General features: G+C 33.8%; 1 protein-coding gene and 1 long non-coding RNA gene across 2 annotated transcripts in view; one reads left to right on the top strand and one right to left on the bottom strand.

Moving 5' to 3' along the window:
* Positions 1-15805, bottom strand: part of LOC145284781 (cilia- and flagella-associated protein 52-like) — a 56947-nt gene extending 41142 nt beyond the window's left edge. Inside the window, exons 1-4 of the mRNA XM_080133748.1 lie at positions 15649-15805; positions 7099-7298; positions 2812-2948; positions 47-175 (exon numbers count right to left, since the gene is read on the bottom strand). Of these exons, the coding sequence (XP_079989874.1) occupies positions 47-175; positions 2812-2948; positions 7099-7298; positions 15649-15712 (530 nt within the window). The 5' untranslated portion in view covers positions 15713-15805. The remainder of the gene's footprint in view (positions 1-46; positions 176-2811; positions 2949-7098; positions 7299-15648) is intronic.
* The window catches only part of LOC145284783 (uncharacterized), a 103382-nt gene that overhangs the window by 50500 nt on the left and 31660 nt on the right, over positions 1-21222 (top strand). The gene's annotated exons all lie outside the window — the stretch shown is intronic.

Raw genomic sequence — 21222 nt, forward strand, 5'->3', positions numbered from 1 at the left:
GCTATTTGTTGAGAAGGACTTTAAAATGTCCTATTTGTATACTTACTCTCCTCCAGTAATGAACATGAAGTCAGATGTATTGGAAAATTTGCAGCAAAGTGAAATTCCAGCAGTGACTGCTTGGGCAGGAGATCCACAGATTGCCTCTTTGGCAGAAATGTCCCAAAGCACAATGCTAAAATAAAATAAAAAATTATATAATTGCTACTAGCAAATATATACTCCTTGCAGTTTATATATATATATATATATATATATATATATATATATATATATATATATATATATATATATATATATATATATATATATATCTATATATATATATATATATATATATATATATGAACAAATGATTAATAAAACATGCTCTATTTCCTTTTCGGTTTTATTGAGCTTTTACATCTGGTTGAGATTACTTTACTTGTAAATATTAACTCCGTAATATTTATAATATATTTTAAGTTTACCATTTTGAATACCTTGGTAAACTTATTGTAATTTTTATTTCTTATATATATATATATATATATATATATATATATATATATATATATATATATATATATATATACTAGTTGTTACGATGCATCTTACATGTAAAGTTATCCTGTGAGATTTTAAAAGTTGGGCCTAAACAGCATTTAAGTTGACATATCAAACCTTGATTCTGTGATACATAGTTTTAATTTGATTTTTGTTGTATCATGTTATCGGCATTATAAAAAAACAGTTTATTTTAAAGGTAATACAATCTCATCTGGACAACTGATGATATAGAAACATTTTCAATTATACCCGTAAAATCAAAACTCATATTTTAATTGAAAAATATAAAAGAGTTGTCTCCCTTATAAGTAAAATTGCATTTTATTTTCTGTATAAGTTTTTAAAACATTGTGCAAATAAAAATTAAAAACTAATAGGATTTCACTGCATTGGCTAATATGACACAGTTTTAATGTTAATAATTTAATTTAATAAGTAGTAATGTAAGTTTTATTCATTTAATATTTAATTTATTTAATATTTAATTTATTTGATATTTAATAATTTATTTAATAATTAATAATTTATTTAGACTACTAATTTATTTTAATTAATAATTTATTTTAATAAATTAATAATTTAATTAATAATTTAAATAATAATTTAATCAATAATTTATTTTAATAAATTAATAATTTATTTTAACTAATAATTTATTTAATAATTAATAATTTATTTAATATTTAATTTATTTAATATTTAATATTTCATTTGTTTAATATTTATTTATTTAATATTTAATATTTAATTTAATAAGTAGTAATGAAGCTTTATTTTTAACCCAAGGAAAATATTTAAAAAGAAAATATTTAAATTCTACGTTAGAAAGGTAGAATTCCATGGGGCGATTTTAGAGTCAGAATTAATAATTGTATGAGAATCTGAGATTTAGAACAGAATCGGTAATTGTATCAGAATTAGAAAAATACTGGGATCATACACTAGTAATAATACCAATATGCTACTGGTTTAAACAATTTATCACTGTCCACCAGACAAATGGTACAAAAATAGAAATCATAAAAGCAAAACTGGAAAAAGTCTACCAACCTAGATCAAACCAACTTTGTGATTGCAATAATTGCAAAAGACATTGATATTATTATTTCTTTTTCCTATCCCTTTGCAAAAATCCATCATGTTCTGCAAAGCCAAAAACAAAAACAGCAATTTTCCTCTGCAAAATAACCAAACCAAACACTATGGAGAAATATTTAAAGATATAAAAAATTTGGAGCAGAAGACCTTTTCCAAAATGGCTGGATTCAGCATTAAATAACTTGGAAAAGGCTGACATGCATTAAACCAAACAACCAAACCAAAGCAAGCACTATGAATAAATATTTGAAGTTATAAAGAATTTGAAACATAAAAACTTTTACTAAAAATTTTGTATTAGAATAACCTCAAAAAGGTTGACATACTGTAAAACAAAACAACCAAATAAAACCATGCTCTTATCGAGTGGCTTTTGGCCTTTATAAATGGTGACCTCTCCCCAGCTTCAAAAAGAAATAACTGTGGCAGCATTCGCCTTAGTTAAGTTGAACTGGCTTCCTTCGAAGCATGTATTACATATTGAACCATAGCAGCTCACATGTGGAAGTCCTAGATGAGGTTGCCTGAGATGGATAACCATTCATGATTCCATTATTTGCCTTGAACATTTAAGGGAAGAAGATTATTTAAGAGAAGGAAGACTAATCTTCACCCAGTGGATATGAATTTGCCTGGCAGAAAGGAACAATACTCATGTGTCACTTAATAGGGAAAGAGGAGCACTTCCCTACTATCCAACTCAGGCATTCTGAATCTCTGAACAAAGCAGAAGCCACACCTCTCTGTGTTGGTAATTATGGTGACAATACAGCGAAAAGTGGTGGTTGGATATTTATTTTTATTTGCTTAGTTATTAAATATTGATCTCAAGAAGAAAGATGTGAACACTCGATTTCCAATTTAGGAAGATTCAGTAACAGAAAATTTGATAATGGAAGATTCTGTGATTTTGACAAGATAGGAAAATCCAGTAAGAATGGAGTAAAACTTTTTTCCATCCTTACCAAATTTTCTTATCAAACTATAGAATTTTTCATCGTCAAATCCTCGGCACACCCCAATTTCATATAGCTTAAAACAACTTTTTGAAACTGATCTAATTTCGTAATATTTTCCGGATGGGGCCTACAGTATATCCCTTGTCTCACTGTAAAAGTTGAAATGGATGTCCTTACCTTGATTTCAATTGATTAAAAATCTTACCTGCCATCATCCTGTCCACCTAAAGACAACAAAAACTTCTCATTTGGTGAAATATCCAAGGCATGAACTTTGACCTTGTGAAGCGTGAAGCGACAATGTATGCTTTTAGTTTCATAATTCCATACAATTATATCAGCCTGAAAACAGTTAACAACAATTGTACACAAATAAGTTTTTAAAACAAAAATCAAAGTTAAAGATTTAATTAACTTTTTTATTTTTATTGTTATTTCTAATTCAATTATTTCGTTTTACTATAACACATTTACAACTGTCACTAGCAGTTTTATAACTCAGTTGATAGAGCATCGAACCCTAATCACTGGGATCCCGGTTTCCAATCTCATTAGGATTATCGACAATGATGAGGTAATGAGTTATAGAAATGATGAAACGCATGTCTTCAGATATAACTATTTAATCTTGAAACAGTTTTTCATGGTAAACAGCTGATGATTCCTACAATAATATTAAGATTAGCATAAATTCTTGAAAGCAAACTAATGCAGTGATTACACAAAATTAATTGACTTACAAAGAAAAGGAGTTTTCCAACGAAGGACTCAGGACTAAAACTTAAAAAAAAATTTTTTTTATATAGTTTTAAAGGTTGAAAAACTTCCAAGACTATATATATATATATATATATATATATATATATATATATATATATATATATATATATATATATAATTTTGAGGGAATTAGACCTAGAGTCTAAAGAGAAGGGTTTATTTTAATGTATTAGTAAATGTATCAATACTATTAAAAGAAAAACAGTGCTCGTTGTAATGTAGATATATAATAAGCTTGATAGGTATAGATATCCTTGAACTATTTTAATATTGAGTAAAATGATTCATAATTTTTTAATTGAAAATCAGTTTGAAAAGGAAAAAACAAACAAAATCAAACGTTTGTACGATCGTTTCAGAAACAATGTTTTATTGAAATCGACAATATAATCCTTATTGTCGCCATACATTTCATAATAAAAAAATTATTGTAAAATATATACAAAGTGTTTGGAAACTCGATTGTGAAATATGGATTATATTCTTTTTTTTATTCCATTTTCATCCCAAACTTTGATGTAGGGGGCTACTATCGAGAACATAAGTTGAAGGGATCTTAAGAAAGGAGATGACTAGCAAGATGTCTATTCACATTACACTTGAACTTCTGCATGTCAGTACAGTTGGGAAAGCAGAATCCCAGAAGAGAGTTCCAAAGTCTAGCAGTTCTGGAGAAGAAACTATTGGAGTAGAAGGCTTTCTTACACCTAGAGAGCTCTACTGTGTAGGGGTGGGATTTTGCTGCTTGTCGGGTTTGTTAGGAGTTTTTATGTCGAGGGGATACAAGTGCTTCTGTAAAAGAGTCTTTTTATATGGCAGTTGCTTTTATGATAACACTACATTACTATAATATCTTTTCTTAATATACATCAACGTGCTCTTTGGTTTGTGCTGAGCATATTTATTCATTCATATTTAGATTGTTGTATTCTGTTAACTGAAATAGGAAGAGCCAACATTTGCAGAATACCAAACGGTTACCCCATGTTGGCTATGAAAGCAACCCCCACTGATCATGATGCTTAGATCTTTCTTCTGAGCCTCACGGATTTAATGTTTTTTCATGGTTTTGTTCATGTACGTGACAACATGAGGCACAGGTTTAGGGATGCCAGTTTGCACCCCTCCAAAATAAATAGCAATCGAACACATAGCAGGGAATGAAAAACAAGAACTTTTTTAAAACAACAACAAAAAGGTTTATTTTGTCGGCACTTATCTTTGGTGAAGATCGTTCTTGCTGGGGAGTCCAGTGGACAGGGACAGGGGAGCAAAGAAAGGTCTTTCTTTGATGCTTGCTGAGTTCTCTCTGCTGACTGATCATGATTCCCAAAGGGGCTAAAGAAGTTCCTTAGGAGACAAATGGAATCAATGCTTCCTGCAAGCTGATTGGTCAGTGTGTGGCCAAATTTGTTCAATGAGAGCATTGATTTGTAAAATAAAATAAATCTTCATTTTTATTTATGCTACACATGCTACACATCCTTTTGATGTTGTTATAACAGATGTTTTGCTTTTCTTTTCGTGTGATTTTCTTTTTTTGTTATAGAAATCGTTCCAGATAAGACATGATGCCATTTAATGTAAAGCGCTAAAAAGAAACACTATTTCAAGGTTAAAAACCAATCAACAATAAGTGTGAGATGGATAGATTCTGAACCAGAATATATGTCAGAAATATTGCTCATGAAATGTGAAGACAAAAGGACAAAATAAGGGAAGCAAGAGTTATGAGACAGCCAAAAGTAAATCTGAGGTCTACTTTCTTATCTCTTATATCTCCTCTCCTATATAATATTTTGACTGCAGAAATTCCCCTCTGGACCAAAGTATCATAGGTTTGCAATAACAGATGCCACATACAAATTCAATATGTCTAGGCTATTAGCCACTATCTTATGTAATTTCCAAACATAATTTTAGACACATTAAATCGTTATAATAAAATCCTACATTGCATCCTAGGAGTAACACCATCACAACTGCAACATCTATAGAGGAAGAAGTCCCTATTTTTCTCTATAGGTATTTAGTTCTTCCACTGCTACCAAGTGACACCAGGACCAATTCTACATTTTAATATGATACTTTTATTGCACCCATTGTAACTGGTTAATAGCTTCACCCACACAGCATAATCTTTCCATTTCCCGATTCAAAAAAAATAAATTCTCCCTTCTCAAAATCTGCCCATTCTGATTGGCCGAGACTTGACAATTCTATTATTACGGAGTCCACTTCTTCATACATAAACGAATGCTCCAGAAATTTTCCAATATGGTGTCACTCTCTACATGAGGCAATTGTGCTAAAAAAACAAAACAAACATGATAACTGCTCATAAACAGAAAATTAAATACTGCTAACCTTACACTTATCTATCCACAAAGTGCCTACATGGCACTACCCCTCCCCCTCCAAAAAAGCCTTAAGAAAAACAACATTAACGGGTACCATTATTTATTTTTCGATTTTGGAGCAGCTTTTCAACCCTTACACGATGTTATTTTTTTATTTTGTTTTAGTTGGGGGGGGGGGGTATTTTTTCTTATTTTTTTACATTTACTAGTGGACGATTTTAATTACTTATATATTTTCCAATGAGCACCCAGGCTTCAATCATGTTACTTATCGTGTCAACTGCTTAAAAATAAGTTAACGTCCCAAAATTTTAGGCAGATAGATTTTAAAGTAAATTACATTGCCTACACAAACACTTATTTGTTAAATATTTGTTTTCTTACTAATTTTACATTCTGTGGAGTATTTTATTTAATTTTCATTTCTGGGCTCGTTATCGACACTGCACAGATATTAACTGTGTTTTTTTTGTTTGTTTTTTTTTAGGTAAATTGTTATCTTAGCTCTACCTCAACAATTTTCTCTAAAATGATGAGTTTGTAGGCTTTCGACTATGCTGAATAAGACAATCTCATTCAAATTTGGCAGAGACAAGTAGTTTTCGAGATATAAAAACCTGTATTAAGCAGTGTAATTCAGTGACCACAGATTTGTACGCACGTGTGATAAACAAATCTACTTCTCTCTGACCGACACTGCCACGCCCAATTATTTTTGGTTTATAGCATTTGTGGGTGGGTATGCTGACAAAGAATATTAAGGTTAAATTTGGTGCAAATATTTTGACAACCCCTCTTAAAAAATGGGGTGTCTATTCTGAAAGCCGTTCTTAAAATGATGAGGTTGAGGGTGTCTATTCTGAAAGCCATTCTTAACATAAGGAGGTTGGAAATTGGCCATCAACAACAACTGTAACTTCATTTTTTATAATGGAGGGGGGGGTGCTTTCTACCGGGCAAGGTTGGTTAACAGGTCCTGCTAATCTCTAATATATGAAAGTGTATCTCGTTTCTATAATTTTACACATGATCTTGTCACACATATAGTATTTATGTATCCCATGCCGAGATAACAGTTCACTACGATCCACATTTTATGCGTTAGGTGTTTACAATGAAGAATATTGATCCATGTTTGTTTCAATGGTTTATAACACGAAATCCAAGGTCTCCAAACTTATTTATATATATATATAGAACAAACCAGAAGTTATGCTATCGATTTTCCAAACATTGTGTATATTGAAAACCATATAGACAGAAAACAATATCAAAAATGAAATAAAAATAGCAGTAATCACAGGACTGCAAGTGTCTATTATAGGGAAATTGTGCAAGAAAGAGAAATGTACCTTGAAACCCATGTAGATTGTTTGTCCCGAGGCTATGTAACGTCCAAGTTTAGAGACGGCAAGGCAACTGACATCATTGTGGTGGCCAGAGAGAAGTGACTGCTCCTGGGTGTTAATATTCTCCACAATGACCACAAAACCAAGATAGTAGATGATGTGCTCACGGTCAGGGTGAACAATTATACCATTTGGGTTCCGTCCTGAAATATTGTAAAAGATTTATCTTTAAAAGAAAAAAAATAAAGCTCTCCTCCTCCTCCTTGTTGTTGTTGTTGTTGTTATAATAATAATAATGATAATAATAATAATAATAATAATAATAATAATAATAAAAACGAGGTAAAAATAATTCAAGGAGTAATTCACAACATCATAAGAAAAAACATATCGATTACGGAACTTAACAGGCTTCTGTGTGCGGCGTCATACGTTATTGCGAATCGTCTTGGCTTATTACAGAAGAAAAAGGGAGAAATGAGGGATGGAGGGTCACACTGGCAGAGGCGGCTTGAAGAAAGTATTAAACGGTGGCAGAAAGACATTCATAGAATCGAAGAAATAAGAAAAGGAGTTAAACTAAGACAGAAAGCCAGGGACGAGCTTGAAAGGAGGTATAGATTGCTGGGAAAAGGAACGATGAATGTTCTAACAATGTTGAAAGAGAAGGTCCACACTGGTGGTATGAAAATTGGGAACTTTGTTGGAAAAAGTGTTGCATTTCGGCAGAACAACCTTTTCCAGAACAATCAGTCTCAGCTGTATAAAGAATTAAATGGTAGTAAACAGGCGGGAAATAACAACACTCCAAATGCAAAAGATGCAAGGAAGTTCTGGAGTGGGATTTGGTCTGTTGGAGGGCGATATAATGAGAAGGCTAGCTGGTTGGGAGAGGTCAGAGAAAGGCTATCAGAAATGCAGCAGATGAAGAACGTTGAGATAACCATCGATGATGTTAAGGCTGGCATACGAAGGATGACAAACTGGAAGGCACCTGGTCCAGATGGAGTGATGGGCTTCTGGTTTAAACAGTTTCCATGCCTTTATCCACCTATAGCTGCTGCTCTGCAAAGGGTTGTAGAGTCCGGAGATGTCCCTGATTGGCTTGTGAAGGGAAGAACAACACTGATTAGGAAAGATCCTGCAAAAGGAACAGATGCCAATAATTATAGACCAATTACATGTCTGCCATTGATGCGAGAACTATTGACTGGAATATTTGCGAAGAAAATTTATGAACATCTAGAGAGTAATGGTGTTTTTCCTGGCGAACAAAAGGGGTGCTGGAAAGGCTCGAGAGGTACTAAAGAGCAACTTCTAATTGATAAAGCATTAATGCAGGATGCAAAGAAGAAGAAGAAGAGGAATCTGAGCGTAGCATGGATCGATTACAGAAAGGCTTATGACATGGTTCCTCATTCATGAATATGTGAAACACTATTGATGATGAAGGTTGCTGAGAATGTGGTAGGGCTTTTGGAGACAAGTATGGCTCAATGGAAAACGGTGCTGACAGCAAACAGAGAGGAGATGGGGCAGGTTGGCATTAAAGATAGGATATTTCAAGGAGATTCGTTATTGCCACTTCTTTTTGTAATGATAATGATGCCACTGAGCATCCTCTTGAAGAGAGAAAAACTGGGGTATAACTTTGGATCTGGTGACAGACGCCTCAACCATCTACTGTTTATGGATGATTTGAAAATATTCGGTAGAAATGAAAAGGAAATGGAGAGACTGGTAGAACTTGTGGGGACATACTCAGAAGACATTGGGATGGAGTTTGGGATTAGTAAATGTGCGGTGCTGGTGATGAAAAGAGGAGTAAAGGTTAATTCGAATGGAATAGTGCTGTCAAATGGAGAAATCATGAAAGAAATAGAAGATACAGGATATAAGTATTTAGGAGTGCTGGAGGGTGTAGGCATCATGAACAGAGAAATGAAGGAAAAAGTCAGGAAAGAGTATCTTAGAAGAGTGAAACTAATTGCAAAGTCGAAACTGTATGGAGGAAACCTAATGAAAGCAGTAAATGCATGGGCAGTCAGTGTTTTGAGATACAGTGCGGGAATTTTAGAATGGTCTGACAAGGATTTGCATGCCATGGATATCAAAACAAGAAAAGTTTTAGCAATGTTTGGTATATTTCACATTCGAAGTAGCGTAGCAAGGCAGTATCAAAAGAGGAAAGATGGTGGGAGAGGATTGAAAAGTGTAAAAGATTGTGTTATAACCGAGGAGACGTCGCTGAAGGAGCATTTAGTTAGAAGTGAGGAGTGGATGCTTAAGGTTGTGGCCAATGAAGTGGAGGTATGTGAGACCAAGGGTGATTATGTGAAACGTATGGATAGAGAAAGGGCAGAGGAACTGGCTAGGAAGAAAATGCATGGAAGGTTCTTCCAGGATAGAGCAGAAGTGGCTGATGAAAGATCATGGCAATGGCTTAGAGCTGGGTATCTGGCTAAGTGTACTGAAGCTTTTGTTTGTGCAGCACAAGAGCAGGCATTAGGAACACGATTGTTCAAAAAAGTGGTTCTAGGAGAGGAAGTTGCTGCAGAATGCCGGATTTGTGGTAAGATCTCAGAGTCAATTACACACCTTGCAGCAGGGTGTAGTGGACTGGCCCAGAGAGAGTACTGTAAAAGACACGATCGCATGGGACACCGAATATATTGGGAGGTGTGTAAGAGGGTTGGGATAAAGTGTGCTGGAAAATGGTTTGAGGAGGTGCCTGATGGAGTGAGAACAAGTGAGGATGACAAGGTAGAGGTATGGTGGGACAAAAGTGTCATAACGACCAAGCAATTGGAACATAATCGTCCGGAATTGGTCGTCATTGACAAGGTCTCAAAAAACTGGCAGATTGTAGACTTCTCAGTACCCTGGGGCAGGAATGTGAGAGAGAAGGAGAATGAGAATTGGAGCAATTATGCTCCATTGGCCTTGGAGATAAGGCGTATACATGGGGTTAAAACACAAATAATCCCGGTCATAGTTGGTACACTAGGAGTAGTATCAAGTTGTCTGGAAGGACAATTGAAAAAACTACAAATCCCCAATGCTTTAGGTGACCTTCAAACATCTGCAATTATAGGTACCACCAACATCCCTAGGAAAACCCTTGATCTTTGAAGCTCCTGGTTTGAAGCCGGGATTAAGGGAAATCGTCTGGAAATCAATCCCATCCCTTTCCAGAGACGTTCATAAACGAAATCAGAATTGTTTATTATTATTATTATTATTATTGATGATTTAACGCCCATTTTACATGCTTGCATCTGTTAGACGGCTTTGAGAAACTGACTTCCAAACTAACCTTTCCCTGACCAGGTCGGTTATAGTTACTTCCTAACTTCCGGTATGTCTGCTACCGGAAACGGTGACAAGGCAAATCAGTTCCTTCACTTTTATTGTTCTTCAGTATTTCTATTGTGAAGTGATTTATTGAAATAAAATATAAGAAAAGGACACAATTGAAAAATATACAAAAAAATTAACAAAAAATAATTCATTCAAAAAAAGCACAAAAGGTGTTTTCAAGAATTCTTAAAAAAAGATAACTAATTTCAATAATTCTTGATTAAAATTTATAAACATATTTTCAATTATTATTTAAAAAAATCAAAGAGCACAAAAGTGTTTTCAAGAATTCTTTTTAAAAAATAAGACTAATTTTAATAATTCTTAATTAAAATTGTTTAAATGTGTTTTCACTAATTCTTTTTGAAAAAAAGCACAAAAAGTGTTTTCGATAACTATTTTAAAAAATAAAAGTACTTTAAATAATTCTTAATTCAAATAAGACCGGAAAAAACTTTTCAATGATTATTAAATAAAAAAACAATGTAATACAAAAAAGAGTGTAGACATTTATGCTTGCAACACAACCATCTATGGCAATGCTTCAAAGGCCGTAAATGACCAAGTTCTGATTCTCTCTTATCTTGGTCATGTGCTGCAATGGGGAAAAAGGTGGCTGGTTAATTTTAATGCATTTAAAACTAAGCTTCTATCTTTCCATCATCAACGCACTGATCCAATCTGGCATCAATTGAAATGAATGGCTCTCGTCTTGGAGAGACTTCATGTTTTGACTAGCTCCTAGGTCTGACTTTTACTCGTGATCTGTGCTGAAACACATACATCAAAGCAGTTGCCAAGGCTGCTGGAAAAATGGTGGGATCGTTCTACCGCTCCATTACATATCTCACTGCTGATGCAATTCTCTACCTGTATAAGAGATAAGTGCATCCAAGGATGGAGTACTGTTGCCACATTCTGGCAGGAGCTGCTCGAAGCAGCTTATCTTGCCTTGATATAATTCAAAATAGACTTCATAGCCTAATTGGGAGTGCCCTTTTCTCTTCCCTGCAACCTCTTTCTCACAGAAGAGATGTTGCGAGCCTGTGTCTGCTTTATTGTTATTTTCATGACAAGTGCTCATCTGAGCTCCAATTTATGGTCCTCCCTCACCCAACTTTCATGAGAAACACTCGTCTAGCTGAAACTAATATCAATAATTTCCCCCACTCTTTATCTGTGTCTAAACCTAAACGTAGATTCCATGAACAAAGCTTCTTTCTTAGAACTGCACACCTGTGGAATTGTCTTCCGTTTCCCTGCTTTCCAGCTGATTACAATATGGTTGTCTTCAAGTCCAATGTGAACATATTTTTGATGAGCTATCCTCTTAAGTAATCCAATTTACCAAATTTCCACTACTAACGATTACTATGACATGTTCCCTTTGACCATTGTACATTCATTAACCCTTATCCTCGAATGGTCTCCAGGTCTTGATAAGTAGTGACTCCTTTGAAAAAAAAAAAGAAAGAAAGAAAAAGAGTACGTGCACAGGGGAGATATAGGCATGAGAGAAAAAAAAAAAAATGAAGAAACTGATTTGCCTTGTTACCACTTCCGGTAGCAAATACACCAAAAGTTAGGAAGTACATTAGGTGACTATTACCAATAGGTCTTAATTTATCTTTAATCCATTCTTATCACTTTCTCTTATGTTTGACTTGGTCTTCCCCTACCAACTTAAACTGCTACTCCAACTGTTCTACATCCACCAATCCAAGAACTCTCATCCATTCTTTCAATATAACCATACAAAGTCTCTTGTTCTGCAGACATTTCCCTACACTCTACAGATTTACTCTTCCTCCGATGTTATCAGATCTTAAGACTCACATTACACATCTATCATATCATTCTCATATTATTTATCTCCATGCAACGCATATCCTCAACCCTCACTACTCAGCTTTCACTTTCATACATCACTACTCTTTGCACGCATGTTTAATAGACTCTTCCTTTGGTCGGCAGCGGTAACGCTCTGCTGGTTAGTAATGACAAAAGTTCCCTGAAATTACTCAATCCACTTCTAACTCTTACACTTACACTAGCGCCTGCTCCACCCTATACTCCAATCATATTCTCAAAGTAAAAAACGTCTGAACAACCTCAATAGATATACTTTCTCCAAATTTGAGTTCTGATCTGTCTCTATTGTCTACACTTCTAGCACACAAGCTGGTTATAATTTCTCAAACTATCAGTAATTTGACTGCACTTTTTTTGTTTACCCAATGCTTACAAATACCGCAAAAAAATTGAGTTGCTCATTCTGCAAACTAAACATAGGAATTTTCTTCTTTTTGAGACTTTCCAAAATTACAGCCACTGCTCATCACTTTGGTAACATTTACTCTCAAACTTTTACTTTCTACAGCATTCCTCCAAGTCTTCAGCTTAAGAAGTACACCTTTCATTGTTTCAAAGGCAAGGACTAATTCGTCATCATGAAACATCTCTTCAGATCAACCTGTTAAAAGACTCCTGCAAAGCACTCAACATTATAAGGTGTACGAGCCTTTTTCAAGTCTCACACAAAAACACACATTCACATTTCAAGTTATGTCATATACATACGCGCACACAAACATACGCGCCCACGTCCACACATGTACAGATATTCACGTTCGCGCACATACACTCACACTCACGTGTATAGACACACACGCTAACCCACACATATGTACTCACACACGCGCACACGAACGCACACATGGACGACATCACTTCCGCTTTCTAAGGAATTATACACATGCGCAAATGACCACCGGAAACGAGTATAAAAGAGAGAGTCACAACCGGCTCTTCCTTTTTCCGGCCCAGCTTCCGTGCTGGTCGGTCAGTCTTTGGACCGCTCGCGTGCGTCACGCCCACTTACTACTATGTATGGGGGCACGAGCTAACAGACCGTATGTACACATTCCCACTCTTTCTCTCTATCTACTACTGGTCCCTGAGAACACCTTAGCGTAGCTGACTACTAACTGATGACAACTCTAATATCCTCTTCTTTGTCTACACGCTGGACTAGTATTCTCATTTCCACTACAACACTTATTTCTCTTCCCACGCGTGAACAAACGATAGTGAGATGAACACACATTTCCTATTCTTCTACAACACCAACCCTGCAACGAACATTGGTTACATACGCGCGGACATGGACACATGTTATAACTAAAACGTTCATTCTTTCAACAGCAAATAAACGACGTTTATCTTATCCATCAATTGAGTCTTTGTTTCCTTCAATTCCATTCGTTTCATTATTCTTTTGTAACGGGATTGGGGTATTTATATATCCTAGTCTCCTACAAAGGTAAAGATCCAGGGTACATGAAACAATTCAAGAGTTGTGCTCTCCCCTACATCTCAGTGTAGTAGTCAATGAAAACAGAACCTTTGTGTCACTCCCAACTTCAATCAATACATGTTTATAGTATAGACAGTGGAATCTTCCTTAGTCTTTTGGTTAGGACCAAAGTATAGTATTTGTTCCAACACTACATTTTATCTACTCTATCTTTGATCATTCAAAGAGAAAATCTTCTAGATCGAGACTATTAAATTTTTGTACAAATCTGGATTGCCCCTTCTTGGGGGAGATGGATCTTTGACACATAAAATATCAAGCTTGTATCTAACTCTGCCCTCGTGTTTGGACGAGTAAATAGGGACAGTGGAATCTACTTACTATTTAATCTTTTTTTTATTTTATTTTATTTTTTTTTCTAATCTTGAGATTACTATCAAATAAGCAGAAAATTTACAAATAATTTATTTTATTGATTTCTAGAGTGTGGAGAAGAGGTGGGGTTAATGAAGGGCATGTGGTTTTTGTTCTCATTCTTTCAGAAAAAAACAACACAGAAAAAAAAAAAAAATAAAATAAATAAATAAATAAATAAATAAATAATAATAATAATAATAATAATAATAATAAAAAAAAAAAAATAAAAAAAATAAAAAAAATAAAAAAATGCCCTTTAATCACCTAACACTAATCCTAAGTCTGGAGTGACAATATAGGAAAAAAATACGCACACATATAAATACTTTAGTTCTGCTGGACCCCCCGCCCCCCCCCCCAAAAAAAAATTTTCAATGATACAGTCAGCAGCAAACAGTCTCAGATAGAAAATTTGCATTATACTTAATTATGTTTTGCAGAAAATAATAAATAAAACATTATTTAAAAAAAAAAATTTTAATTGGTTTTTAGTCCTATAAAAAATATACTATTTCATGAAATATTTATTGATTTTTTTAATAATATTTTATTTTTATAATATTTTTAATAACTTTTTATCTGACATTATTTGTGTCGCCTATTATTCTGCATCACCTATTTTCTTTAGATTGAACACACACTTTTAGCTCATCAATTATTATTTTTAATATGTACGAACCAATCTTCATTTTAATATATATATATATATATTCCACAATCAAGCAACGTTGCATCTAACAAGAGCAATGAAAGTCAACAAACTGAAACTGGAAATTTAAGACTTGAGATTCGCCCTTAAACACGTCTGAACTCGGGATTCAAAACCCGAATCTCTTGCAAAGGAGGTGAGTACTCTGCTACTTGAACAACTGTGCCACACGCAATAAATTCTATTACTAACACAGAACAAGTAAACCTGATAATGGAATGTACCTACTTCGTTGCTTGACTGCGGAAATAATTATATCATCTCTCACATTCTAAAAATTCATATATACATATATATATATATATATATATATATATATATATATATATATATATATATATATATATATATATATATATATATACATATATATATATATATATAAATGCAACTTTGTCTCTGCATGTGTGAGTTCGTTCCTTATAGACTCTGAAATGGCTGAACAGATTTTCTTTAAAATTTACAGCACCTTAGTGTATAATTCTGGGAATGATCTTACAGTTGACTAATTGTAGAAATATACAGCGACAATCACATAAAAAATATTGGAAAATTACCAAAGATACAGATGGGGAGTTATTAGAAAGCAACTCTGATGTTAGGTAGAAAGGAAAATTCTTTGCAACTTTGGTAATATGACAAATTCTTTTTATTCAAAACATTTTTAAATTATAAGAATCCTCTATTTAAAAAAGAGCAACGTATTAATAAAAAAATGACTTAAATTTGAATGCATCTCTGTACTACTTACCATTAAAACCGATAACTGAATCGAGTTTTAAATGTGGAAAATCGTGAATTTTCCCTCCACTCATTGTCCAACAATTTTAGCATTAATAATAAAAAGATCAGTTTAATCACAAACAAGTGTTTGTACAGTTAGCGTTTCCTGGCAACTGCTCTGCCATGGAGACGTTTACACAAGGGAAGCAACTCTTGAGACAATTATGATCTTATTCTTTCCCTTTGTATTTCTTCGGTGATTTTAAAAAAGTTTTAAATAATATTCAATTCAAATATTGCGCGATATGAAGTTTAAACAGATTTTTTTTATATAACAGATTTTCAATAATAAAAAAATATATATTCATATAATAGAATATATGACTCTTGAGATAAAAATTGCAAAAGTAAAATTAACTAAAAAAAATTCGTTTGGATTTGATTATTTAAAATGAGAGAGGTGATAATCAACATTTGCGCTTTTTTTTCCAAAAAAGTACGTAGGTCTGTAGCTACATCATACTTAGATACATGTATCACCTGAACAGGTAAAAATTAATTTTATCGTCTGTGTAGTTCGTTATTTAAAATCTATTTGTCTTGTAAAAGGTAAGCCTTATATTGTTTTTTATCCATTGTTTTATTGCACATTTTATTTATTCATAAATTTCTGCATAAATGATCTTCCATAGAAATTGACCCAAACTATAGTAATCACACTAAATGATAATGTCACTACTTAATGTGTATAATGATGACGTTCTACACAATGGGTTGGAGGTGCCTACATTTCTTTTACTAACTGCAACTCAACATTCACCATTAAATTGACAACATGTTAATGCTGAAAACGAATATCATATTTAAATTTGATGCAGACGAGTAGTTTTATGGATATTAAGACTTTATTATCCAATGTAATCCATTATGTTTGCACTGGCGGCTATTTTTTTCACCCAACTAAACAAGTACTAATGCACATGCGTGTTACAAAACACTCCCTCCTCCAGTTAAGAATGGCAACGACTACTGAAATTCATTAAGTAATACATTGGAAAAAATGTCTTAATATCGAGAAATTTGTCTGCCCCAAATTTGAATGTGATATTTGTTTTCAGCATACTCGAAAACTTTTCAAAAGTTGTCATTTTAAAAGTGAGTGTTGAGTTGGAGTAAAAGTAAAATTTACCAAGGATTCCTTTCATTCAAAAAAATATTTTTACAAACATTATTATTTTGGGTAAAGACTGGTCGAACAATTAGATACTAAAGAGTTATTGTACATTAAATCTGTATAGAAAATTTAATACCCAGCTAAAAATTGAACTTGAACAGAAATTTTGCAATGAAGATTGATAATTTGGATTATTTCTTTTCTTCCGTTACTATCCTCATCTTCATTGTTATTCTCAAGTTTTGGTCAATGTAACTTCTGACCTTCTTCAGGTGCAATTTTTTTTTAATGTTAAATCTTGGATCCATAGTGCATTGAATAACAATCAGTTCTAAATGACAGTAATCTGGAGATTGAAGGTACAATTCATACCACTGGCAATAATAACTAAGAATAACAATTTAATTAATTAACACTTCTACTGGCCGACGGAATGGGAATAATCTACGATTAAATAAAAGTGTTCAGTTCAAAATTTTCTATGGGTTGTGGAATTTAATATAAAATTTCCACGTTCAAAAAATGCATCTGAAGAAAATCGGCATGATGTAAGTTTTTATTTTTGTTTTGTACCAATGAGTCACTACTTATCGAGGCCTGAAGGCCATTGGAGGTTAAGGGTAAATGATAGAATGATAGTGTTGCAACAATTAATCAGAATCGAATTAGAAATCTAAAAATAATTAACTTTTTAGGATATCGGTATTGGAATTAAAATCAGAAATAATTGAGCCTAGTTTCTGATTCCAAAAGTGATTAATTATTATTTTTTCTTTTAACTATTTTTTTTTTTGTTTAAAGTTTAATTTTCCACTGCTAGTACTAATAATAAAATAATAAATATTTATTAAATTTAAATTACCAGGAAAACTAAAATTTCTAGACCATAATAACAAATTTAGGTAAAACTGATGTTATAAAAATGGCTCAGTAAAAATGGCACAGGTAAAAATGGCATAATTGAATAAGTGAAAGGTACAACTATAAAAAAATCTAGAAGAAAATCTTGGACGAAATTCATAAAGAGAAAACATTAATTAGTTTGTCAAATTAAATAAAGAAAATAATATCTACATTTAAAGGTAAATAAGGATTGTCCATTAAATCATCCCCACTCCCAATGAAATTTCATCTTTTTAGGCGATTTTGGATTGGAATTTGGAATTGTTTTGAAATTGGGAATTTAGAACAGAATCGGTAATTGTATCGGAATAATGAAAAATTTTGGAATCGTCTCATCGCTAGGTAATAGGTTTGTCAAGTGGAGGTTGAGACAACACATAATTTTATATTGTCCACATGAACCCATTGTGCAATGGTTAAAAGTGTTGATTTACAATCGGTTCTAAGGGACCGTCTTCTGAAAATTGAAGGTTCAATCCATACTGCAGATTATATTTACTAACATAAAACTTAACCCTTCTACATAGTCATGGTTGACAGAACAAGAATAATCTACTCTCATAGCTTAAATAAAAGATTTAGTTTGAAAATACATATAGATTACCAAGTTAAAAAGAAGGTTCCTGAGTTTAAAAAGATCTTCTTGGAGAGGTCAAAGGTTACAGTGGCCGAAACATTGTGAAAATAACAACCAAGATGAAAATAGTTTGAATAATACAAATAATTTTTCAAACGTTCTCACCATAATACCGCATTTATATTATATCAATCACCAAAAACTCATACTATGACTAACCTACTTAAACCCAATTTTATACAATATGTGAAAGCAGGGTTGGAAGTGGATGAAGGAAAGAAAAGTTATATTTACAATGAAAAGAAAGGAAAAGGTGTTAGTATAAAGACCCTACCTTTTAAAACTGTGGCAAATACACCGATTTACCAGTTGAAAAAGGTCATACAGGTTCAATCGCTTTCGGGACAAGATCAAAGTGTAGTATCTGTTCTTCAGATGCTGCACTTCTATTTCTTGTTCTCTTTCGGTGGAGGAGAAATCCTTCACGACTGAGACAATTTTTATTTTTGTACCTTTTCTCCACGTTAAAAAATGACCCTGGTGTCTAACTCTGTCCCGTGGGGAGGCATAGTAAATAGGTACTATCATCACTTACAAAAACATCACAAGGGAATCTGCATCTCTAGCAAATCATGTGATCTGTCACTTAGTTGAGGTCGAAAAAAAAAAAAAAAGAAGAAAAATAAGACCTCTCACACACTAGCTAAATTATGAACTTGAAGTGTCTAAAAATGAAATCTAAGCTAAACTATAGACTTGACTTAAGGAAACAAGTCAAAGCTGACGTTTATTTTTGGAACCCAAAATCCTCTAGCCTTAGGAACGTCCACCATTATTTACATGACAGACATGTGCAACAGACACCCACCTTTCAGCAAAGTCAGATGGAGAGAGTTCAATCCTCTCTTGGCTTTAATACAAATAAAAATGGAAAATTTGAACAAGGTCGGGAGAAACAAAGTCCTCAGCTCCGTAAACCACTTTCATGCAAGTCCTCCATATCACATCCCTCATCACTGCTAGCAAGATCAGACATATTTGTCTTCTAAGCCCATCAGTTGCTGGGACCCAGTTGCTACAAACATTGATGGGTTCCAGGTTGAAACTTGTCAAGCCAACTGATTGAAGTCTCTTACTGACCTAGAAAGCATTTTGGATTACCAGCTAGGCCAAAGATGCCTTGTTGCTTGTGAGATACCCCAACCCGGGCACCCAAACCCAAATCGAGCGATGCTGCCACCTCATCGAAACGAACCCCTCAATAGTAATATCCTCAACAAATTCCCACACTAATACCTGTTATAATGCTTTTTGGAACAACAGCAGGGTATCAGAGAGGTGTTCTTTCACCCTTAGAAGGAGTTTCAAAGTGCGACAACACTCTTGATAGAAGGAGCACTCGCTTGTGTGCCTCCATCTCACTCGAGCGCACACTTCTCAAAACTGGGAAGGTTTTCTTAGTGTCATCTTTCTGGAAGCCACCATTTTCATTAACTTATGTACACATTTGATCTAGGACATACAGCTGAAGCATGTGTTGATGAATCTCCACATTTGACATACCTAGACGGCCTTCAGAAGGATAGAGATAACAGAACTCATGATGGACCATATGAGACTTTCCAAGCCATAATAACTTAAACAGAGCCCATTACAAATGAAGCAGTGTATCCAGTTGGAGGCAAAGAATTGAAAGCCGGTATATGAAGATTGGATATATGTGTGAAGCACTCAGCTCTGCTTTCTCCTTTAACAAAAGATTTCTGTAGATCCACTGACTAATGGCATCTTGGGCCGCTTTCAAGACTTCTAACCAATTTTTCTCCAATTGAAGATCAGGATCGAACCAGATGCCAAGTATCTTGTAAGAACCGTCACTCCAGCTAAAGGGCCCCTGAAGGGAGACTCCTTTCCAGGCACCAATGCACAAGCCACAAGACTTGCCACAGTTAATTTTGGCCCCTGCCACTTTCTCATACGATTTGATTTCTGTACTAACAACACTAGTCTCGACATTTTTCATTACAAACACTGTTACTTCATCAGCATAGGCGGAGTACTTTACAAAACAATTACCAATTTTGATTCTAAAATCGCCTAAAAAGATAAAATTTAATTGGAAGTGATACCGAGTAAGACCAGATTCACCCTTAGCCTACGTAGCAAAGGCTCCAACGCAAGCACATAGAGCATCAGTAATAATGGACAACAGTGATGAATGGATCGGAATAAACTGAAGGGCTTTAATATCCTTCCATTCACTTCTACCAGCACTGTGGGATTGGCATAAAGGAGGCGAACCCATGAGCAAAACTGAAGGCCAAAACCGGCCACTGATAAAACGGCCTCCAAGTAATGGTGGTCCATCCTATCGAAGGCTTTGGACTGATCTAAATTGATCAGCGAGGCTTCAGTGTCAACTTTTTTTATGATCAAGTGCATCGAATGCAGATTATCCTGAATTGTCCTACTTTTCACGGTGCAAGTTTGCTCAGGGCTAGTCAGGCCAGCTAGGACAAGCTGCAGACGATGTGCAAGAACCTTGGGCAAAATCTTTAACTCCGTGTTAGCCATTGTTAAGGGCCTATAATTATGTAACCCATCTTCACTATCTTTCTTTTTGCATAAACAGCTTTAGGATACCTATGATAAAGTGGTTGAGGATTGATCCATTCTTCAACCATGAGTTAAATAAAACTGCCAACATGTGCAACATTCTCAACTTTATTGTAATTGTAATTCTATCTTGCTAGAAATTTCTTAATTTTTTTTGTTGTTGTTTTTTTAGGTTTTTTAGGTTTTTTAGATTTTTTTAATTTTTTAAATTTTATATATTTTCAAAATTTCAAAATTAAAATTTTCAAATATTTAAATTTAAATTCTTTATTATTTACATCTACTTCTATGATTGTATTGTGTTTTAACTATTACTTATTTGACATTTCTTG

This window comes from Euprymna scolopes, chromosome 9, assembly GCF_053919585.1.
Source record: "Euprymna scolopes isolate OS-2025 chromosome 9, ASM5391958v1, whole genome shotgun sequence".
NCBI classification, from domain to species: domain Eukaryota; kingdom Metazoa; phylum Mollusca; class Cephalopoda; order Sepiida; family Sepiolidae; genus Euprymna; species Euprymna scolopes.